The sequence below is a fragment of the Astatotilapia calliptera genome, chromosome 20 (genome assembly GCF_900246225.1).
Source record: "Astatotilapia calliptera chromosome 20, fAstCal1.2, whole genome shotgun sequence".
Taxonomy (NCBI): domain Eukaryota; kingdom Metazoa; phylum Chordata; class Actinopteri; order Cichliformes; family Cichlidae; genus Astatotilapia; species Astatotilapia calliptera.
This window is the reverse complement of record NC_039321.1, coordinates 3919885-3943704: the sequence shown is the minus strand read 5'-3', so window position 1 is coordinate 3943704 and position 23820 is coordinate 3919885. Positions and strand designations below refer to the sequence as shown.

Sequence of the window (23820 nt, the reverse complement as noted above, 5' to 3'; positions counted from 1 at the left end):
GGCAATTCTTCATTATTCTAGTACCACTGGCAGCAAAACAGCCCCAGAGCACAGGTGGTACAGTGTTCTTAGGTTTGAAAGCCTCACTATTGCTCCTCCAGACATATATCCCTTATCATTGTTGCCATATAGCTCAATCTTTGTGTCATCTGACCATAAAATTTGTCTGTTTGATCAGCAGCAACTTTCAGAGGAGCTTGAAGGTGTTGATTTTGGGTGGGGGTTTCTTTCTTGGTAGGTAGCCTCTCAGTCCACGGCAATGTAAAACTTACTCCACTGTGGACAGTGATGTTGGCGTACCAGTTTCTAGTCCATGGCAGGCTTGAGGCTCTTGGGTTGTTCCTGAACATTGTAACATCCTTGACTACGGCTTCTCAAGTTTCTTTTAGTAGGTTGATGAAGATTATATAAAATCTTTTAAGTGTTTGTTACTATTTGAGCCTGTATCTATACTTTTTGAATTAAGAACATTTTCTTTAATCTTTAAAGATATGTATGCTGGACAATCATCCCACCCTGTAAAAAGAGCAGCTTAAAGAAGTAAATAAAAGCCCCAAATTACCATGACATTCATGCACACGAGTGTGTATATAAACCTGTAAGAGTTCACTTTGGTAGGCATAAACACACATGTGAATGACATACTGTCACACATACTGAGTGTCTGTACGGGAGTAGGTTAGAGTTGGGTATGGGATTTCAGATGCAGCGCGGTTCTTTGTGCTAAGCTCAGCTAACCACAGAGATAAAACTGATGGAGAGCATTAGTGTTTGCTGTCAGCATGACCTTTGACCTGTAAGGTACATGAATAAATGTGTTCCCTTCTGTGTTTAAAATGTTTTTGTTGTTAATGAGATTATGCTGTGTCTTTATTAGATTCAGTTTAACTTATTTTTTTCCCCCATAGACCAGACATGTGTTTATTGGAAAACTGTTTTTTGGAATGATTCAAAAGTTTTTCTGTTTCAATGTTTTATTAAAATGTAACAAAGCTGTTAAGTGGAATGAGTTATTTCTGTACCCTGGATTTGACTTTTCCCAGAAATGGGAAGTTGAAAATTATGTGATCTGGACCTCCAAAGGTTTGATGAACAAAGTTGGGAAAGACTTAACCTAGTTAATTTACTTACCTGAAACAGAATAATCAAAAAGATGTGCTGTTTGTTTTAATGATATTATAGCCAAACTGTTTTGTGTATATATTTCAAACAGTTAAGTCAGAATGATTGTTTCATATTTATTAACTTAAATTCAGAGTACTTGGGGTGTGAAGACTGTGATAAAAGTGTCATTTTTTCACACCAATGTGACCCATAATTGATTAAATGAACAAGATTTTTTTTTTTTATCAGATAAGATCCGAAACTGCCATCTCAACCTATAAACTCACCAGACGACTGAATAGTGAGGTTAAAGTTTAAAGAAGATGTAGGGTAATTTTCCCATAGACCTCAACACAATCGGACTGTTTTGCAAGCAGATCAGACTCCCCCTGCTGGCCATTAGAACAATTACAGGTCCTACACTGTTCTCCCTTTCGACAACCACAGGATACGTCCGTCTTTGGTGGGGACAAAAACAGACAGCAGGCGGCAGTGAAGGTCGACTTTACCGACTTTATTTCTGAGTGTGACATGAATCAAAATTTCACCACAGACAGACGAATCATCACAAGCTGAAGTACAGGAACACAACGAGAACGTATTGATCACATAGCTGATGAGCCATTGCCAAGGTTATTACCACTTTCCACCATCTCTCCATCTTTTTTGAAGGAAAGAAGCTCGATTTAATGGCGAACCTGTAACAATGTAACCACATTACAGTAATGAAGAGTCTAACTACAAGCCCCAGAGACCATTGCAGTAGATTATCAGCCAATCGGAGAGCTTGAGAAAGAAGTTTCTTTTCACAAATTTGATTCCGGTGAATTTTTAGATTTTGGTTCATTGAATGTGCTGGAACAATGCCTGCTGAGGCTCATGGGAAATGTAGTGTTTTAAAGACTCGCACAAACGGAACCGTTTTATCCTTTTCCATCTGTTTGACATTTCTCCTCATTTTTACAACAAACAACTTGATAAATGTTCACGAAAGCAGCAGGAACAAATGAAAAAGATGCACAAATAAAAACCTGAATGACAACGTATACTCTTTTCTCTACTCCTTACTCCCTCATGTACTCCAGAATCTGATCAACCAATATTTGTGGGTCGTAGTTCAGAGCAGCTCTCCTCCGGCGCCTACGACTCCCATGATTCAGTTCCTCTGCGTCACCTGTTGACGTAGTGTCGATGCGTTTCATCCTCTGCAGCCCGACCACCTGGGGGTGCAGCTTCTCTCCTTGCTCCTCTCCGTCGTAATCCTCCAGCCTCTTCACCCTGAGGAGGGGAGGGTCGTTGCTAGGTGAAGGGGGAGCCAGATCGTCAAGAGAACGGCGGGTTCTTCTGTGGGCGGAGCTAACAGGCTCAGGTGCTTTCGCTGACAGGTCCCTCTTCGCTCTGCGACCAGAGGAGGCGACCGAGGCACCGTTAGGACCGATGCTGGAGAGTATCCCAGCAACCATCCGCCTAAGGAGGGAATACATGGCCATCTTGAATTTATTATTATTATTATTGATAATATTATTAAACAAAATAAGTAAGCAATTTATTAATAAATCATACTATTAATTTACATCATAAAATAAAGAGTCGGTGGTTCAGCAGCTGTGGGCACATCATTGGATCATTAAGTTCAGTTTTACATTTTCTAATAAGTATAAAACTGAAACAAGTCAAATGAAGACACATAATTAATAATAACATTTCTGATATTAGTTCCCAAATGGTCTTCAGGGAAGTCAAAGTGTGCCTTTAGATTTTTTTGCTTTTTGCCTTGACGTGTGTCAAAAAAAAAAAAAAAGATTGAAAAACACGAAATACATCCTCTGGATTGTCACAGTCAGTCCCTGATGTACTAAAAATAAAAATAAACAATATCTACTAAATATCATAGAGATTAACATAATTCAGCGCTACGTGCATCATGTTTTAAGTTAGTTTTCAAAGTGTGTCTTTTAGAGAGCAGTGCAGTTTAGGACCAATCTAAACTGGTTCAAAACGTACTTAGAAAACAGGAAATACTTTGTATCAAAAGGTAACTTCACATCTGAGCAGACAAGGATCACATGTGGAGTTCCCCAAGGTTCCATCTTGGGACCCCTTCTGTTTAACATTTACATGCTCCCACTGGCACAGATTATAAAGAACAACAAAATAAACTATCACAGCTATGCAGATGACACACAAATATATATCACAATGTCACCAGGAGACCGAGGCCCTGTACAGGCTGTTGGTAAATGCACTGAGGAAATTAATGACTGGTTGTGCCACAATTTTCTCCAGCTAAACAAAAACAAAACTGAAGTAATAGTCTTTGGTGCCAAAGAAAAACGATTACAGGTCACCAGAGAACTTCAATCTATACATCTAAAAACCACAAACCAGGCGAGAAATTTGGGTGTAGTGATGGATGCAGACCTAAACTTAGAAAAACACATTAAGACAATAACAAAGTCAGCTTACTATCACCTCAAGAATATATCAAGGATAAAAGATCTGATGTCTCAACAGGACCTGGAAAAACTAGTCCATGCATTCATCTTTAGTAGGCTTGATTACTGTAACAGCATCTTTACAGGTCTACCTAAAAAATCAGTCAGACAACTACAGCTCATTCAGAACTCTGCTGCTCGAGTCCTCACTAAGACCAAAAAAGTGGACCACATCAGTCCAGCTCTGAGGTCTTTACACTGGCTGCCTGTCCGTCAGAGGATAGACTTTAAAGTTCTGATGCTGGCCTATAAAGCTCTGAATGGTTTAGGACCAAAATACATCAGTGACCTCCTGACCCAATATGAACCTTCCAGATCCCTCAGGTCATCTGGATCCGGTCTTTTATCAGTTCCTAGAGTCAGAACCAGACATGGAGAAGCTGCATTCAGCTTTTATGCTCCTTATATCTGGAACAAACTCCCAGAAAGCCTCAGATCAGCTGAAACACTCAGTTTATTTAAATCCAGGTTGAAGACTCACCTGTTCTCAGCTGCATTTGACTAAAGCACCAAATCCTGTAAAGCACTGTTTTACTTTTAAGCTTAAATTTCAAAAGTTACATTTTAACTACTGATTTTATCTACTGTTCCTTTCTTTCTTTTTTCCCATCTTAAATCATGCTTTTTATTTGTTTTGGATTTTTAATGTCTCTGTAAAGCACTTTGAAACCCTGTTTCCCTGTAAACCTTTGGATGTTCTCAATAAGTGTTAATATGTGAATAGAGGAGGACACAAATATAGATGTCTCTTAAAAATAATCAAAACATTTCAATATTTTAGGGTGGAAAACTTTCATTCAGAGAAAACTCATTCATTCTGTAATTAGTCATGCTAAATTAAAACTTTGTTCACATTGTTTTAATATATTCTGATTCTTTCTCTCCATTTCTTAACTTTCTTTTCAAAGTACTTTCATTTAATAATTAAACTCACAGTTACAGTGGACTGAATTTTAAAAAAGAACTCTGTAGAGCTGCAGGTGGAGCGGACTGATCCATCGTTTATCCATTAACAGATTGGTGAGCTCACCTCAGGGTTTCCTGGTCTCGGCTCAGTCCTGATGCGACTCGTCCAGCCTGCTGACGTCTCTCCTGTTTCGCTCTTTCCAGCAGCGTCTGAGCGAGCCGGGGATCCATCCTGAGAAAATCATGCTTTATTATTATTGATTACTTTTTCTGTCTCCTACAGATTCTCAGCATGAAACTAAAATTTACCTGTCAAGCAGGGCCTGAGCAAGCTGGGGCTCCACAAGGCCCCACCAGGCGGCCCGGGGCCTCCCCATGCTCATCCCCCTTCCAGTCTCATCGTAGTCTGCAGGAGCAGGACCCTGGAAGTCCCTTGTGGGGCCCTGATCATCCTCCTCATCCTCCTCCTCCTCGACCACTTCCACGTCACCCGGACCGACCAGTCCTGCGCTCTCTGCCTCGCTCAGTAGGCGGAGCAGAGCTGCCAGGTAGGCTGTGGACATATTTGATTGGTGTACTTAGAAGTTGGTTTTAATTTCGCCTAAATAAATATACTGATGATAAACTGATACGGAGAAACGTTTACAATGGAAATAATTGAAGTGATGTGAGGAAACAAAGACAAAATATTGTATTTTTACCAATAAATTAATGAACATTTCTAGAACAAAGTCAGAATTTTTGTTCATATGTAAAACACTAAAAAAAGTAAACAAAGTTTCCCTGAAAATGAAAATCTCAAGAAAAACATAAAAGAAAGGATTAAAGTTTCCTAACCCGCTCGCTGCTCCTCTTCCTGCTCCTTCCTCTGGTCTCTCTCCACCAATCGCTGCAGTGCCTGGTCCAAGCCCCTCCCCCTCCAGTCATCTGATTGGTAGTACAGGTCATTGGCCCTGCCTCCTCCCTGCATGGCAGGATATGACATCATCTGATCTTCATAAGGCAGCATGTTAGGGAGGTCTCTGCGCTGGCGTCTGACTCCACCCACTGACACATCCAGGCCGTGGCCCCCAGCACGAGCTGCAGGTAGAGACTGAGGGAGACAGACCAGAAGTTACAGCTTAGATAAACTTAAATTTTTATTCTCAGGGATTAAAAATAAAATCCATCTCATGAAAGAACAGATGCCTTCTGTCAGATTTAGCGAGTAGCTAATTTCCCTTTCCAGTAACTGAGCAGGTAGATACGATATTAAATAAGGTATGAAATAATCACCACCAACATAAATACTTGCCTTTCACTTGAGCTAATTTGAAACTTTGTCCATTATATGTGGCAGATTAACAGCTAATTGCTCAGCTTCTTTCCTCCATATGTGAACATGTCAACATCATCGGCATACAGAGCACGTGGAAGCTGAAAAACAGAGTGCCCGATATTGATCCGTGCAGCACCCACCAAGCAAACGAGGTTGAAACATTAGCGTTGTGTCCCCTGCAAAACTGCACCAAGGACGTACAGATCTTGATGTTGTTTCCATGGTTACGGTCCTTTCAGATTGTGTCTTACAAAGCAAGAAATATTGATCAGGTTATTGCAAACAGAGCTTTTCCTTTGATGTAGCACCACTGATATGAACTAGCTGTGATCAGAGAGCCACAAAAAATATGCATGTATACATGTAATCATGTCCTTGTGTTGTGAACTGACTTCTCTCCATGTGCCTGGATGTCAACATTATAAATCTTTGAAGCAGTCTCCTTAAAGTGTTAATCGGTTAGTTAACTCAATATTCATTAGTGCTGAAGGTCAGGAGTTCGATTTCCCTGTGGTTGATTTGCTTTCAATGAGATTCTTACTTAAGAGAGAATAATTCCTTTTCATCTTGATTTAACCAATGAGCGGATGATAGAAAGCTAACTTTCCCTCTCCACAAAGTGTCGAAATGTTCACAGAAGGAAGGAAAGGTGTGAGAACAGATGTGACGCAGCAGTTTCTGTTCCTAAGTGAGTGTGTGTGAGACCGAGGAGGACTGATGCAGTGATGAAAGACAGCCGAGAGGGTTATCGATGAGCTGTCTGAGGCCTCGGGGTGATCGCATTTATATCAGACTCTCAGACCACGGTGATATTAATCAGTGAGCTGCACTTACGGTGACTCAGCAGCAGTGCTGGCTGTATGATTGCACTGAGAAATTATTGTTCTTCTATTTAGTATTCACATTGCAATTAATACTCCAGTTACCACTTAGATGTGCAACTGAGATGGATCTCACCACCACGTTGCTGTGAAAAGCTCTTTGAGCTGCTTTCAACTAATTATGCTAATAATAAATAAGGCTTTGTGGTAATAACGGTGAACCTAGCTTGCAGATTCACAGCTCCATATTTTTCTTCTCATACTCAATTACAGTAGCTTTGCCACCATAATCACCATTCATCTTATATTGGTTTTAGTTCATTTCTCCTGTGCTTTTATCCAGTTTTCTTCTGATTGGCTGCCCCTCCCAAACATCTGTGCTCATAGCCAGAGCTGTGTCGGAGACAGCTATATTAGAGATATCCCATATCAGTGGTGTCATCTGGGGAAAAGGCAGAGCATTTAGAGCAGTCTGGAGTCTGAGCCTTTGGCTCACAGGGATCATTTTTCATGCTCTGACTTCATTATTTCAAATTTTAACCATGCTTCATACAAATATCCACCATTTACTAAGAAATAAAACATTCTTTAAATCTACTATTTTTAAAAAACATCTGTGCTACATCTCACACAAACATGCTTGTACTGAACACGCCATCCAAATTTGGTAATATATTCTGCAGCACCACCTGGTGTTTCCACTCCTCCACCCCTGGCATCAACCTCTAGGCTCCAAGGGGATATTTACTTTTCACTTCCCAGTTCCTGTGCATCTCTTATTTTCAGTGAATGATGAGCCAAATGATCACCTCTAATTAAACTCTTCTGCTTAAATCTAGGCAGGCATCTTTCTGTCATAAGTGTCTGAATGAAATGTGCTAATCCTCGTCATTGGGAGACATATGTTGGCAGATGTGACGTTTAATGCTTAAGTGACAGTTACACATCAGTGCATCTGCGCTGATATAGAGCGACTCATGGGTAAAGTACCTAAAACTGCTCCTCAGTATGAAGAGTCTGAATAGGCTGCGAGCAATCTTTGCTCAGGATTAATGGAAGCATGAGAGAAAAATGCTTCAACAGCTTCTTTCACATGAAAGAAGCTGTCGCTTTGACTGTGAGATGATTAAATCTTCCATGCCAGGCGATCGCAGCAGACAGATCCGGGTTCATCCTGCTGCAGCAGCTTTAATTTCTAGCCGAGATGTGTCAGAGTTCTCGAACTAACACTGATTTACAATGATAATATGTCTCCGCCTGCAGCAGAGCAGCTTATTCCGGAGAGGAGGAGGGTTGTATCTGTGGCTCTGTGTGATGGTGAGACAGCGGCGTGATGAAGAGATGAAGGAGGAGGAGGTAATGAGCCCTCTGAGGAGAATAACTCTCTGACTCACTGTGGGATCCAGTATTTTCTGCAAACGTTAGAGCAGCTCTGACACGGCGCTCTGGGAGATTAAAACATCAGCATAAAAACCTAAAAAAGAGCTTTTCTTTGCTTTCTGTGCAGCACGGAGGGAGAATTTAGTCATATTAAGCCAAAATGTCCACATTTTCACATCATATCATGATCTTTCACCGTTTTCCAGACTGAACTGAGCACCGTATGGAAAAACACAGGTCCAGCAGATGTGTTATGGATTCTGCTCAGATATTCCATTTTCATGGAAGATGATAGCTCATAGCATCGTAACTTCCCAAAGAAGAGGCAGGTGTCCAAATTACACCCTGCTTTATCCTACCATTTGACACCAATAAATAAGCCTTAACTGAGATCATAAACGCACAAGGACAATGTTTACTGAGGTCACAAACCAATGAAGCAAAGGTCCAATTTCACATATACTTAATACAACCAGTCTGAGGTTTGAGACCTGAAGAGTCTCCCCCTGCTGGCTATTGGAAAGAATGCATGTTTAAGACACTTGCATCCATCTTTCAGACCCTGAATCCACAATCATCTATGGGTGAAACGTGATTATAAAGAAAAGTGAAGTTCTTCCAAAGTTAAAGAGCAAAATAATTCCATGTTAGGTGGCTGCAGGGGCGCCAGGAGAGTCTATAGTTCCCACAATCCAATGATCCAATGAAAATACACCGTCTCTGTGAGCTGACCGAGGTCGCATTTTTATTTGCTGTTTATTTTTATTCTGACCTGCTGGTTTGTTAGCTTTACCTGGTTAGAATTACAAAGATCATGGTTTGGGTTAAAATAGTATTAGATGTTTTTTCAGCGCTCAGGTTTCTCGGTTGCCTGGATACCTGATCACGCAACCCTTAAAAAGAAAGTCATATTTCTAATGAGATGCATTTGTTTCAGAGTTATGCTCTGTCTGTCTGTGGTACTCATCATGACTGTGAAAGTCACTTTGTTCCTCATGGAAGTGAAGCAACCAAGAAACCTGAGCTCTGAAAGAATCATCATATTTTTCATATTTCTGTGGCGCTACAGTAAGAAGGAAGAAGCTTTTAATGGGAGAGGAGCGAAAAGATCTTGTGTCAGACAGGATGAACTAATGGGCAGCATAAAGACCCAGTAAAAGGTTCAAAAAGAATTAATTTGGACTGAATCATGCAGATGTGTCATGCTGGAGATGGGCAAAATAAGCCACTCTTTAACTGTTTTTACACAAAATCAAGCTTTATTACCACAACCCTCATATTTATCTGGAAGTGAGGGGTCTCAGCAGAAGTAAGGTTAAGCAGTATGTGTTGTTTTCAGTCGTTACCCTGTAGTAGTTAGATAGAAGCTACGTATCTATAACGTTACTGATGTCGATCAACGTGCTGGTTGAATTCCCACAACCTATATGTCTGTGTAGCCAAACAGGTATGTAAACGGACACCATAATGGGACCATAAGTCCCAAAAAAGTTAACAGCGCATGACATTATGCACAGGTCGAACGCTGTTGGACTAGACCAGTAAAGAGAATGGCAGCACTTTATCATAAGCATGAAAAGGTCAGATTGAAAAAGGGCAGGTAAAAGCAGAGAACTGACGGTTTGCTCAGGATGTTCTTTGTAAACAACATTTGTTCTCTAAGCTGAAGGAGCACCAAAAGCAAGGACATGAACAAGAGCAGCCCATGTTGTAAGCTGTTCCGTACATGTTTTACATTCCCCCCGGGTGACAGCACACAGCTGCTTATCACCTACAGACCGCCACGCCAGGATCTGTCGGTGAGTCTTTTACAACATGTTTAAAAATTAAAGTCCAGGATGATGATGTCAGTGTCTAAACCTCGGTAACAAAGTGAGCACTGTGTGCAGTACAGGTGCAGTTGTGTTGTTGTGCACATACTGAATAAAGATTACATAACTTTATTGTCACAGCGCCGTGAGACCAAATATAAATTTTCCCTCAGAGACAATAAACCTCATCTCTATTATCGCTCAGTCATTTAGGTCTGTATGCTCAGGGAAGCGAACCCTGTCCTCACAAATAATGAACAGCAGTGCACGCACACACACACACACACACACACACACACACACACACACACACACACACACACACACACACACACACACACACGCTGAGCAGTCATTATGTGTCAGGAGACCTGCTGTATCCTGTGTAATCTACGGCCGTGTTGCTGTGGGTAACCGTCTCCTGTCGCTATGGTGACAGCAGCTGAAACGAAATGTTCTTCCTGACACAGCAGCTACCCACACACACACACACACACACACACACACTCACTCACTCACACACACATCCACACACAAAAATAGACTCATGATTGTCCTGCTATCTTTGAGAGGACCCACGGTGAAATGATGCATCTGAGGGTCCAAACGCAGACCCTGGACCTGGTTCTGACCTGGTTCTGACCTGGTTCTGGTTCTCTCCGAACATCTAAAACTCAGTTTGATCTTCACGTAGATGCCGCAGCCTCACAACATCTCAGTTTCTCTGCACTGATTTCCCTCATCTGTTAATCAATACCTAATCAATGAAATAGAAAACAGAAGACAGGCACACATACAGATGTGTGTGTGTGTGTGTGTGTGTGCTGACAGGTAGAAGATAAACAGCAGTGACATTGTTTTGCATCAGTGTCAGGTTACCGTGATGATGCAGCACCGTGGAGATGAATGGCTGGATAAACACACATGCGACACATATGTAAACATGCTCTCTCTCTCTCTGTATGTGTGTGTGCCGTCGGTGGGACTCGTCCTTACCTGAGTGGTGTGGATCAGAGCAGTGCTGAGCAGCAGGAGGCCGAGAGACGCCATGCTACAGGCCGAGCACACACACAAACACACACTGAGGCAGGATGCAGACACTCCTCTGATAAAAGGGAGGAAGGGGGGAGGGAACAGAGAGAGGGAGGAGCGATGACTCAGGACAGAAGGCGAGAGGAGAAAGGAAAGAGAAGGAGGCGACAGGGAGAGCTTTTGAGATGGAATAAGATAATAACAGAAGACAGAGGACAAAATAGGATGTGATGAAAAATGGAAGAACCAAGAATTATGGGAGTGAATAAGGTGGGAGAAAAAAATAATTGAAGGACATAAGGAAGGAGATAAGAAGACACAGAAAGCGATAAGTTCATAAAAAGAGATAAGTTTGGCTGTAAGGGCATAAGGAAGGAGTTGAAGTAAGGAGGTCGATGTGGACACAAGGAAATAAAATACGGGAATAAAATTTCAGAAATGAGGCAAAGGAACAACGGAGGAGAAAACAAATGTAAAAAGTGGAAATAAATAAGATAAGGAAGGTAATAAGAAATGGGACAAGTAAGAAAATCAGTACACAAGGGAATGCAAGAAATAGGAAAGAGGGGGTGAGGGAGGAAAATGGGAAAAGGACACGAGGAGAAAAGGATATAAAGTGTATAAAACAAAAAGGGGCAAGGATTAAGATTAGGACATAAGGGGCGGCATGACGAGGGAAAGAAATAAGAAATAGTGTGGAAGAAGTAGCTACAGAGATAAGGAATTAAATAAACGAGGAGATAAGGAACAGGTAATATAAGAACCAAAGCAAAGAAGTATGTATTTCCATAACAAGGAGAGAAGGATATATGGAAGTTGCTAAGGATGAAGAGAAGGACACAACAGACTAAACACAGAAGAACCAAAAGATGCACCGATGGAGACGAGAAGACTGACCCAAGAAGAAGAAAAAGAAGAGGAAGGATCACTTTTTTTCACAGAAACATTTGATTGGAAGACAAATAAAAACAAACGTAAAAGAAAAGCAGCAACACTCCAAAACAGCTCGCTGACTGGAACATCCATCTGAAGATTTATAGCCAATAACTGAGATCCTGTCAAAGGGCAGAAAGCCACGGAGGAAGCTTTTAACAGAAACACTTCCTGCTCCGGGTTTTTATAGCACAATCTTCATCCTTTTTACAGCTGCCCTCACGTCCTCCTCTAATAATCCTCTGAGATTCCAGATTCATTGACTTTCTGCTATTACTTCTCCTCTCTCATTTTCTTCAATCTTGAGCACATCATAGTATTCCTTACAACCTCTCAGCTCACTCTATTCACTTCCATCTCTATCCTTAACCACTCTAACCTGGCTCACATCCTTTTGCAGCTCGACCTCTACACCTCCATCACTTTCCGTACTTCCTCATTCCACCACCAAGTCTTCCTGCCCTCTTGCATACACCGAACACCTTCTTGGCAGTTTCTCTCACCACATCAGCTGTACTTTCTCAGTTGTCTAGTAACTCGTCACTAACACTCAGTCTTTTCCCTGAACTGTCGCCAAATTCTTCCGTCTTCAGCTTTCATCATTTAAGCCTTGTCTTTGCCTTCACTCTCCTTTTCTTCTTGATGATGATGACCTCATTACCTCTGTTCCTTTAACCCTTTCTCTACCACTTCATCCAGTTACTCCAGAATTCCTCTCTTTCAGCATTCAACATTAGCCATTTGACTTCAAGCATCAACATTTAAAATCCCTGCTCTCACCTTTCTTTCTCTCTCACTGCCTCCTAACATGCCCCCTCTCCTCTTTCCTTTGTCTTTGGCTAACAGCAGCACAGTTTTCATTGACACCCTGTAGGCCAACAGCGCCAAAGGCATTTGTTGCCAGCCCGGGCCTGACAGGCTGATTTTTGACGACTCGTTTGATTTGGCAAAGATTTTTTGCCAGACGCTCTAGTGCACAGGTGTTGAACTCCAGGCCTCGAGGGCCGGTGTCCTGCAGGTTTTAGATGTGTCCTTGATACAACACAGCTGATTTAAAGGTAAATAACCACCTCAACATGTCTTGAAGTTCTCCAGAAGCCTGGTGATGAACTAATCATTTGATTCAGGTGTGTTGACCCAGGGTGAGATCTAAAACCTGCGGGACACCGGCCCTTGAGGCCTGGAGTTTGACACCCCTGCTCTAGTGGGTGCGGCACTATGGCGTTTGGCCAGGTTTCAAACTACATTCTCTTCTCAAAACGATTTCTCTTATTTAATCACAATAGTTGACATTTTGTTTGGACATTTTCTACTGACAGCCACATCATTCTACATATGAACAAAACACATACAATATCCCAAATCCCTGTCGCCGCAAAATCTCATCCATTTTTCTGAAAAACACGCACCACCCAGCACTCTGAGGCGGATGCTCTGATCCCCTCTGGATCATCGACCTCTGGGCCACTCTCACTTCCTCCTGGTAGAAACCACCTTCAACTCAGATTCATTCTTTAAACTTTTGTCGAAAAGAAGTTTAAAACTCAAAAATGACAACCAGAGAAGAGCAGAGTTCATAACAGATCAGTTTATTGAACTTCCACAAACAGCCGACTAAACAAAGAAAGCGCAAAAGCTTGTTTTTAAATGTGTCAAACTTTCTTTTATTACACCATTAAAACTCATTCAAGATTCTGGATCCATCCTTCTACCGTTTAAAAACACGTTTTAAACTGTGCACAAAACAAATGCAAAGTGTTGGTTACAAAGCATAAATGCTCTTGCAAAAGTCTAATATGATTGTCAGTGAGTTCATGTTCATATACGATTCAGTAACCATATAGACTGCAGATACATTCAGATAATAAGCAGGCAGAACACCATTATCATATAGATATACACCATATAGCAGGTCATGTAACAGTGGATAGGGCAGATTAGCACTAAATAAGAAGTAGTTCAGTATGTGTTATATATTTGTTCAAAGTGATCTATTCAATACAACTGATTAATGTGTGTGAGTCCTATCAGCACTGTCACTGGTTACAGGTTACTATTTGTTATGGATGTCTTGGTGGTTAGCTTTTATTAATCATTTATACATCAGTTTGTTATGGTAAACATCTAAACCTCTTTTTCCTCATCGATCTCCATGGAGTGTTGCATTGTGGGTAGATTGCAGGTGGCTCACTGTTGGCTTGTTACGACGCTTCCTGTGACAGAGAAACAAACTGGAGACATTTTCTCATATAAGAGCAACTTCTCAAATTATCATGACCTAAAAAGTTTGAATGTTTTGCGTCAGGGAATTCAAAAGAAGCATCATTAAGCAAAAAAAAAAGATTAAATATTTTGCATCAGCATGATTTGAATGAACATATATTTGTACAAGAATACACACCACACGAACACGATACTAGGCATATTTAACTGTCTCTGGATGCAGCTTGCTAACCTATTATGCTAGCTAGTTGATACCTTTGCACTCCACCTTTTAGTTCAAACATGAAAACTTCTGGTTCCAAACAGTAGACAGGATAACACTAAACTCTTAAAATCAAGTTTTATTCTTTTAGTGCTACAGCGCGGGCAGCACGGTGGCACGGTGGTTAGCACTGTTGCCTCACAGCAAGAAGGTCCTGAGTTCAATTCCACCATCAGGCCGGGGTCTTTCTGTGTGGAGTTTGCATGTTCTCCCCGTGTTTGCGTGGGTTCTCTCCGGGTACTCCGGCTTCCTCCCACCGTCCAAAGACATGCAGCTTGTGGGGATAGGTTAATTGGATAATCCAAATTGCCACTAGGTGTGAATGTGAGTGTGAATGGTTGTCTGTCCCTATGTGTTAGCCCTGCGACAGACTGGCGACCTGTCCAGGGTGTACCCCGCCTTTCGCCCTATGGCAGCTGGGATAGGCTCCAGCGCCCCCCGCGACCCTGAAAAGGATAAGCGGAAGCGAATGGATGGAGTGCTACAGCGCCCCCTGGTGTGTGGATGCTCTAGTTCGTGTTTTTTTGTTTTTGTTTTTTAACAAGAATCAAGTTACTGATTAATCAAGAAGAAATTAATTCAAAGTGCTATACTCTATATAGTGCCACATGTAAAATATACTAAACATACTTCACTGACTCACCCTCTTCCTCACAGCTCACATGTGATTGGAGAAGGAAGTCGGCGCCCCCTGCTGGTTGGAGCCCTGACTGTACTGCACGTCCTGGAGGAGGCAAGAAAACAAAACAAAAACCAGGACATATTCAGCCTGTAACTAATCATTATTTTCATTAGTTCGGTTTATTTACTTAACTGATGGCTGTAACAATGAAATGTTTGGATTTCGGGCAAGTCATCAGGAGCCAAAATAAAACATGCAGAGCGACCCCTTGTGGCAACAATGCAGTCAAAGGTAGCCAGCTAATCAATCTTTGATTAACTAGCATCACATCATCTAGTCACAGACCTTCAGGTGTGCGTTTACCTGCTGCAGCATTTTGTTTCCTGAGCATTGTCTTCTCACCTGGGGATATCCCTCCTGGCTGCAGTCAGGTGAGTGGCCTGCCTGTTTGTTGGTGTATGTTTCTTGTTCGTTGGCCCCCTGCTTGACGTGGGCATCAGGTGCAGCAGGTTTCTCCTGAGGAGGCGGAGCCAACACGGAGTCAGTGATGATGCCCGTCTCCCTATAGATGAACCAGAGGTTTCCCGCCCACAGGACCAGGTTAATGAAACCAAATGCCTGAGATGGGAGACAGTGAAGGTCAACCCTGGAGTCTCCGTTTAGATGTAGATTCAAAACTTTATCAACACAGAATAGAAGAATAGAATAGAAAAACCTTTTATTGTCATTGTACAAGCACAATGAAATTATGGGACATTATGAAACATCTTAACGAAGAACGTTCCAAAGTTCTCAAATTCAAATTTATTCAGATTTTTGTTCCTAGAGTTGCAGCTTCTCTAATAGCCACTTGAAGCCCACTCCAGAAACTAGTCAATCCCAACAGACTTCCATGTTAAAACACCTTTGCAGTAGAAAATATCGTGTTTACATAGCCAGTTTAACCTTTTATAAATGTTACTGGGGAGGAGTTAAAAAGAAGTATCATTGTTTTAAATTATATTATGGCTTCAAAGTATGAATGATCGGGACTGAGGCCACACTGAGTGACAGGTAGGACCACCAGTTCTTCAGTGTGTGGTCGCATTAAAAGACAAATTGTGTGTCACACTCGGATGTTTTTGGATGCACAGATATTTGAGCCTCAAAGCTCCTTTCTTTAGTACAAACATTAGCTGAAATAAGTAAATGTAACATATTTTCAGAGATTAGTCTAATGATGCCACAGTCAACATTACCAGCTACTCTGATCTAGCAAGGGTTTTGCCATGTCAGCATATTTTCTTGCTATGCACCCTGGACATGGAGTAATTTACAGGTCTGTCTACCTGACACTAAGCCATCTCACTTTTTCTGTCTCTTTATAATAGTGAAGTAAAATCGTACATAAATGTCAGCAATAAGCTTGTCCTTCATTTGTGATTGTCGGTGGCGTCAGGAGAATGTAAGGAGGGTGTGTCAGAAGATCTCTGCTGATCAGTTTACATCGGTTTTGGCAGCGTGTGCAAGGAAAGCTTGATCCTCATTTATTAACCATTTTGATATTTTCAGTTCAATAATTGCAGTTTAGTTAATGAATCACATTTGAAAATTGTGGCTTCTTTGTTTTGGATGTTTCTCAGTAATATTCTGTGCTTTATTGGTCAGTACTGACTCTCCAGTGTTGGGACCAGTAAGTTCTAAGTTCCCCTGTCCTGATGATGATCAGAGCTGTGCCCAGGCCCAGTGAAAGTCTTACCACAGAGGTGTTCAATCCTGACATAACCGGGTCGTGGACTTCACGGCATCTGTTCTCATCCTCTTCACAGGCGTTGATCATAGTGATGACTTCATCCGGGTTGGTCGCAGTCTTCACGTTGGACAGACCTTTGGCCCAGGCTGCCGAACTCACCAGCCACATGAAGGTAAACACTCCGGTGACTCCCAGGTCCTGAAACGGCACAAAGACGGAGTGAGGCAGGGTTTTCAGAGGTCAGCTGGGAAGTCGGGTGGCTGTACTTACGATCAGTGGGCCCTTGTTGTTCTCCTTGTACTTTTCAAAGAAGAAGACGTAAATGCTGAGAGCCGCCGTAGAGTACAGGAAGGCGAAGACGCCGATGGTGACAAAGAATTCGGCCGAGGAGGAGTAGTCGCCAGTCAGGAAAACCCGTTCTTTATACTCAGACTTACAGGTGGGGGCATCAAAATACTCCTGGTGGAGTCTGACAGAGGAGTTTAAAGTTTCCCTGTTAGTGAAGGTGATCTTTCACCAAAGTGATAAACAATAACTAACACGCAGATAATAACTTCAGAGCTTTGATGTTCAGAATGAGCCCAAAACACCTCAAAGCTTTGAAGAACCACTAAAGAGACAAAAAACACCCAGGAGGGCTGACCGATATCATTTAAATGAACCAGGATAGTGCTGCATCCTCTAAATACTATTTGAAAGAATTTTAAATAGGTCAAAGTCAGTTTCAGAGTTCACAGAGTTTTTTGTTCTGACCTGAAGGGATACTCAAACTCCACCTCTATACTCAGGTCGCTCTGCACCCAGCTCTTGCACTCCACCGCAATCTTGAACATCCCGGAATAACTGCCACAGGTGGAGAAGGCGAAGATGGCGAAGAACTGGAAGAAAGAGCAACAACACATCACAAGCTGTGGAAACAGCTCACAGTCAGAGCGGGCTCAGGTGAGCCTGAACTGCAGTAGGCCTCTGCATTTCATTTTTACTTTTGTACTAAAAAGGCTTTATTTTAAACATGTTAAAATCATATAACAAACATAACAATCATGATAACATGTTCAAAAAGGAGCAGAAAGACACATAATCTTAATCCCACTACAAAACGTTCTGTGTTTTTATTGGAATACTTACTTTCCGATAATAATTAAAAATTAAAAATAATTAAAAAGACTAAAACTAACAGTGACACTAAACGTATAAATAAAATGCATCAAAACTATAATAACTGATGCACGGATTGTAGGCGTGCTCACTGAAGGAACAATCCCATTAAATCTTCTTTATTTTAGCCTGTTGTTTTTTCCATTTTGTCTATTGTGTGTCTTCAGTTCATAACAACAAGTTGCGTCAGAGTGTCACCCAGGGCTTTTGTACTTTTGACTAATTAATTCAGCTCCTACAGTGGAAAAGAAAACCTCTGGCAATGCGACAAATTAAAATCTGAATACTGAAGAATCTCTGACATTATTGTGACAATTGGCCTTTTAGCAGTTGGTGCAAAAATCCAAATTTTAGTTAGTCAAACTTTACTTTGGAATTTTCTTGTAGATTCAACAAAAGAAACTGGAACAAACGTGTTTTTTCGACAAGCTGCAAGCATCAAACTGCCTAAAGATGCAGTTTAAAATAAAGTTTTGTGCTACGCATAGATACAACACTGATTCATCCCTTGTGTTGAGTGCATTTGTATGCTTGAATGATTCATATTTATGTGTTACCGGTAATTAGTTTAAAACAAAAAAAAAAAACCCATTCCTCTGAAAATGGTCAGGTAAGGGGAAACAATGCAATGTTCAAAGAAAAACGGGAGAGGCCAGGAGAACTACAAGAAATGTGGGTGGCTCAAGACTTTTGCACAGCACAGCACTTCTTTAATATGATGCAGCTTATAAAGGCTGTACTGTAGGTTGGGTTTCTCTTTTTATCCTGTCTTCCTTCTCTCACACCAGCCAGTTGTGGCAGATGGCCCCGCCTCAGAGGTTTCTTCCTGTTAAAAGGGAGTTTTTCCTTCCCACTGTCACCAAAGTGCTTGCCTATAGGGGGTCATATGATTGCTGGGGTTTTCTCTGTATGTATTATTGTACAATATAAAGCGCCTTCAGGCGACTGTTGTTGTGATTTATATAAATAAAATTGAATTGAATCCTCCTCATTTGCAGTTTATAAAGAGTTTAGAAGAAAAAGAGTCCAATTAAAAAACACTGGTAGCAGGAAGATCTACAGAGTCTGCAAAAAGACATCAGCGCACCATTAAGTTACTAAGTTAAATTATTTAAAATACTGTCAAGTTTCCCCCCTTAAATTTATACAAAGTTATCTGAATCTGCAGTGAACCGGTGTCTTTTCCATAGAAGAAGAGTAAGAAAACGTTTAAAGCCACCACCCTCTCCCTACAGCGCCCCCTGCTGTGTGCTGGAATCTACAGTTTCTGTGTAACAAGTAAGCTCGCTCATTAAAACCTGCATCATAAAAGCGGCATTCAGAATTCTACAACAAACTAAGAATATATTGATATAGACCATAAAAGTGTATTTCATGTGTGTGTCCAAAGTCCTGTGTTATGCAGATGTGCATAAACTCTTCATATGATGATACTCGTGCTTTCCCGTATGGTGAATTATTAAATTCTGCCTATGATGTTTCCGAGCTTTAAACATCAACGTGAACTCAGTTACACATCCGTGCTGTGGTTGCAGTTTTTGTGGTGCAGCTGTTGGTCTGATGGACTCACCCATTGTAGGACCTTAACGAAGCCCAGAGGAACCTTCAGCACCCCAAACCGACCTCGGGTCACCAGCTGCAGACAGACAGATAAAAAAAAGCAGCAGGTAAAATATTTTCATTTTAGCAGCATGGTGAAAAACAGAAAGACTAATGACCCACTGTTCACGTGCACGTTTATTCAGGGACGTCAGATCATCAGGGTCAATAACAAAAATGACAAAAACAAAACACATTTTTATAAAAGCTTTCAGTTAGTTCATTCAAACTCTTCTCGTTTTCAAGACCCAGCATCTGTTTACATTCCAGATGTAGGGTCAAAATGATAAACTTGGTCCAGCTGGGCACCTGTAGACTCACCTTAAGATCAAATTAAAAAAATAAAAGGGATGGTAGTGGCCAGGTGATGAGCGGTGCCTGGTTTCCTCCAGACAGTTCAATCTTTATCTCATCAGACCAAAGAGTTTTGTTTCTCATGGTCTGAGAGTCCTTCAGGTGCATTTTGACAAACTCCAGGTGGGCTGTCATGCGCCTTTTATTGAGGAGTGGTTTCCAGCTGGCCACTCGACCATACAGGGCTGATTGGTGGAGTGCTGCAGAAATTGTTGTCCTTCTGGAAGGTTCTCCTCTCTCCTCAGAGCACTGCAGGAGCTCTGTTTGAGGGACCATCCCTCCCCGATAAATGTCCTTCTACCCTGATCACTAAAATTGGCCGGGCATTCATAAGAGACACCATAGGAGGGAGAGTCCTTCTTCTTATGGTTGATGTAGACTTCTATGCTCTTTGGGACCTTCAGTGCTGCAGAAAGAACCCTTAGCACAAATCATAGGGTTTGTGCACATACGCAAAGTATATAGTGTAAATATAGATTAAATATGGTGTAAATGAGGTGCAGGGCCACCAGACCTAAAATTTTGGGTTGAATATAACTGAGTATTAATTCCAGTCTTTATATTATTCAGTGTATATTTGTCATAAAAACAAACACAGCGACAATGAAGCAAAGGTGTAACTCAAAGAGGAGGTGGGGGCCGATGGGTTGGATGGCGGGGGCCACCAGCTTCTACATATATCACAAACACAGACATCACAGTATGAGTACCTCATATACTCCACATGCTCTTCTCTCCTAACTTCTCTATAAAGCACAAAAACAAATTGTTGCATAGTTGACGTCAACAGTTCATGGTCATTCTGCACAAATGACCGGGAGCGAGGTCAGAAAGTACCGGTAATGTGCTCCCCAGCATCCATCGAAACTGTTCAGAAAAGCGTCTATTTTAACCAGCATAGTGTCACATGACGAAGAAACACCTGCAGCTAAAATTCAGTTCATAAGGAAATTCATTCAGTTCATCTGTACTGCATAAAAATGTTAGGCTTTGGTCCCCGAGAGAAAACCGTGACTTAAACACATAGTGGACTTCTTGTAAGGTGCCCACACACACGACCACCTTAGGAATATGAACATCCAGTGTGACGCAGAGGATGGCCTCCATTAATAGTCACTGTGACTGCGCTGCTTGGACTGGTTGGTTGGACGTAATGAGCAGTCATGTGAGTTCCTGTCGCCTTTCTATCAGCTTAAAGCGTCCTGGTCATTCTCCTCTGACCTCTGCCACCAACAAGGCTTTTTACCACAGTGAACCGCCTCTCACTGGATGTTTTCTCCCTTTTTTAAGATTGTTGTCTGTGAACCTTAGAAATATCCGTGTGTCAAAGTCCCAGCAGATCAGCAATTTCTGAAATACCAACGTGGCTCACACCAACAACCATGCAACGCTCAAAGTCACTGAAATCACCTCTCTTAGACTGGATTTCTTTAAACATCAGCTTAGTTTTATTGTCTGAAAAGGTTTAGTTTTAATTTTGTTTTTATTTGTTTCAATGTCAGTTTTTTTTTTTAAGATACGTGATTTGGTTGTGCTGCAGGAAGTCATTGAGTGTGTGCAGGAATGGGAGGGGGCTCTTGTTGTTGTTGTTAGGGAGCTGGAGAGTGAGTTGTACCGGAGGACAATCCTCGGGATTAACGGCCCGTTTTTCTGTACCTCCTCAATAAACCGTGGTGAGAACAAACCGTCTGGTGCTCGAGAGCTTGCGAACGTTACTATCTATCTATCTATATATATATATATATATATATATATATATATATATATATATATATATATATATATATATATATATATATATATATAAGCACAGCATGAAAAGATGGGAGCTTAATTGCGCATCACCGCGGTCAATGATCCGGCTTATATTTGTTTACCTTGAAAGCTTCAGCAAAATCCTGAATGCATCATTAAATCACACCTTAAGCTTCTTTACTTGATAATTTATCATGATCAATTTGGATAAAAGCTTTTGATTGTTAGAAGAAAGAAATATAATCGTGTTTTGTCTGTTCGTTTACACGAAGTCTCGAATCAGTGCCTTTGAAAGAAAATCAGGTTAAAAAACAAACAAACAGAAAAAGGTCGTTATATCTTTAATCGTTTTATTTTCTTCCTGTCATGCCCAAGTGGGCACATTTCCGTCTTGAACGCAGCTCCTTTCTTCCGTCGTGTAGTTTTTTTTTTTTTTTTTTTTTTTTTTACCAGTAATCCAGTTTTTTGTTTCCATAAATGAGCACACTGACCGTATTCACTGCTTTCTCCAGATCCCTGGTGTCGGGTAACGGGGTTTTCCATTGGTTTGGCTTCGGAGCGACTCCTTGGGTGTTGGTTTTCGGTGCAACCATGCTGTATCATTAGTCGGTGTAGTTCTCCAGTATGCAGGATGTAATGTGGGTGTGGCCGTCTTCGGGAATTGATGCTGGATACAGTGCGCCCCCCCCAACCCCCTAAACAGTTCTGTGTTTTTGCAAGCGTTGATCAGAGTTTTCCTTTTATTCTGATTTTTTTGTGATGCAGTGATACTGCTCAGCAGGGGCGTTTCTAGGATCACACTTTAAAATCATAATGTGCCGTGCAGTTAACATTAATGGACGGTTCCGTTTTCAAACATATTCTGCCTTGTCTCACCAACCTCACATTACAGTGTTACTTTAAAAAGCAACTTAATCAGAGGGATTAACTATTGTAGTATCCAAAAAACATTTAGATCGAAAAATCAAAAATTCAATATAACAGTGCTTTAGGCTCGACCTGTTCATCAACAAATAATAAAATATTCAGTCAGTGAACTTTATTCACATGATGAACCTGAGTGGCATCCCACTATTAATCCATAGACTTTAAAATGATGTTGTCTCACCCTTTGCAGCTATAACAGTTTCAACTCTTCTGGGAAGGTTTTTCACAAGGTTTTGGAGTGTTTATGGGAATTTTTGACCATCATTCCAGAAAAACATTAGTGAGGTCAGACACTGATGCAGGACGAGCAGGCCTGGTTCACAGTCTCCGCTTCAACTATTCTGGTGGGTTCGGGTCAGGACTCTGCGCAGGCCAGTCATATTCTTCCACACCAAACTCTCTCACCCTTGTCTTTCTGGACCTTGCTCTGTTCACTGGTGCGAGGCATGTTGGAACAGGACCACCAGACTCGTCCATCGCTAGATAGAGAAGAGTGATTTGTCACTCCAGAGAACATGTCTCCACTGCACTAGAGTCCAGTGTGCTTTACTCACTGCATCTCACCCGCTGATGTAAGGCTTAGGTGCAGCTGCTCAGCCATAGAAACCCATTCCATACGGACGTTTCTTGAGCTAATCTGAGGGCAAATAGGAGTTTGGACGTCTGTAGTGACTGACTCTTGTTAGATTATAATATTATTTTATGCCATGTTATACCCCTAACTAAAGATTGTGAATTATTATGTAGTTTTAGTTTGCATTATTCTCCTGAATTAGAAGAAGCTGATAACTATTGCATTCGTTAAACTGATTTGCATTACATTAGACTGCTGATTTATTGTGGATGAATGATATTGTTTTATGATGTTATAAGAAATACTGTTTGCAGAAAGTCATCGCCTTATTTGTCTGATTAGAAGAGAACAGAGCATACTGGAGTTTTCTGCCCCAACTCAGCAGGAGCAGATAGACGGGGAGCCAAGGTCGTAGCTTAGGCGCCGTGTGAGAGAAAAGCATGTGAATGTTTAGGCTTTTATGATAAGGTGGGAGAACCAGAGGCTATAAGAGTTTGAGCAATGCTCCACCATTTGGAGATCTGAGGCTGTCTGCATACGGTGTCCATCTCCCACGCGTGTGTTCATTAAAATCATCGTTTGACTTAACCCGGCCGGACCAGTGTTGTTATTGTGGTTTTTTCTCTTGTCTCCATCCCCAATATTTTGAACCTTAACACTCTGCACCTAGTTGGTGACCTCTGTGCGCCTCAGTACCTGCTGACCCCGTTCTGTGATTTTATGTGGCCTACCACTTCATGGGTGTTGTTCAAAAATCACTTTCACATAATACTGCTATCAGCCTGGAAGTGACTGGAACACATCAGAATCTGAG

At 41.5% G+C, this 23820-nt stretch overlaps 2 protein-coding genes across 5 annotated transcripts; both read right to left on the bottom strand.

Annotated features, from left to right (window-relative positions):
• Positions 1-1597: 1597 nt before the first annotated feature.
• pcsk1nl (proprotein convertase subtilisin/kexin type 1 inhibitor, like) lies at positions 1598-10942 on the bottom strand. The gene is made up of 5 exons (XM_026154726.1): positions 10832-10942; positions 5343-5598; positions 4815-5058; positions 4630-4737; positions 1598-2571 (listed from the first exon to the last, which is right to left on the bottom strand). Exons 1-5 carry the CDS (start codon positions 10883-10885, stop codon positions 2169-2171), a joined length of 1065 nt encoding a protein of 354 aa, XP_026010511.1. The 5' UTR covers positions 10886-10942; the 3' UTR covers positions 1598-2168.
• A 2498-nt stretch (positions 10943-13440) lies between these two features.
• Positions 13441-22268, bottom strand: LOC113013783 (synaptophysin-like). 4 transcript variants are annotated; one of them, XM_026154933.1, is made up of 8 exons: positions 21997-22268; positions 19368-19433; positions 17393-17517; positions 16910-17108; positions 16646-16837; positions 15271-15525; positions 14916-15009; positions 13441-14031 (listed from the first exon to the last, which is right to left on the bottom strand). In XM_026154933.1, the coding sequence occupies exons 1-7, from the start codon at positions 22096-22098 to the stop codon at positions 14944-14946; spliced, it is 1005 nt and encodes a 334-aa protein (XP_026010718.1). In that variant the 5' UTR covers positions 22099-22268; the 3' UTR covers positions 13441-14031; positions 14916-14943. The 4 variants fall into 4 exon arrangements, with proteins under 4 accessions (XP_026010718.1, XP_026010716.1, XP_026010717.1 ...); XM_026154931.1 differs by having other exon boundaries at positions 14929-15009; positions 21997-22267; XM_026154932.1 differs by having other exon boundaries at positions 13441-14013; positions 14929-15009; positions 21997-22267.
• Between the last annotated feature and the right edge of the window lie 1552 nt (positions 22269-23820).

Bases quoted from the DNA above. Each gene is read 5' to 3' on its own strand.
- pcsk1nl (XM_026154726.1), bottom strand. From the start codon at position 10,885: ATGGCGTCTCTCGGCCTCCTGCTGCTCAGCACTGCTCTGATCCACACC. The intron at 4,738-4,814 runs GTAAATTTTAGT...TGATTTTCTCAG, and splicing joins GCTCAGGCCCTGCTTGACAG to GATGGATCCCCGGCTCGCTC. The intron at 2,572-4,629 runs GTGAGCTCACCA...TTCCCTCCTTAG, and splicing joins CGAGACCAGGAAACCCTGAG to GCGGATGGTTGCTGGGATAC.
- LOC113013783 (XM_026154933.1), bottom strand. From the start codon at position 22,098: ATGGTTGCACCGAAAACCAACACCCAAGGAGTCGCTCCGAAGCCAAAC. The intron at 17,518-19,367 runs GTGAGTCCATCA...TCTTTCTTCCAG, and splicing joins TCGTTAAGGTCCTACAATGG to TTCTTCGCCATCTTCGCCTT. The intron at 17,109-17,392 runs GTCAGAACAAAA...CTCCTCTGTCAG, and splicing joins GAGTTTGAGTATCCCTTCAG to ACTCCACCAGGAGTATTTTG.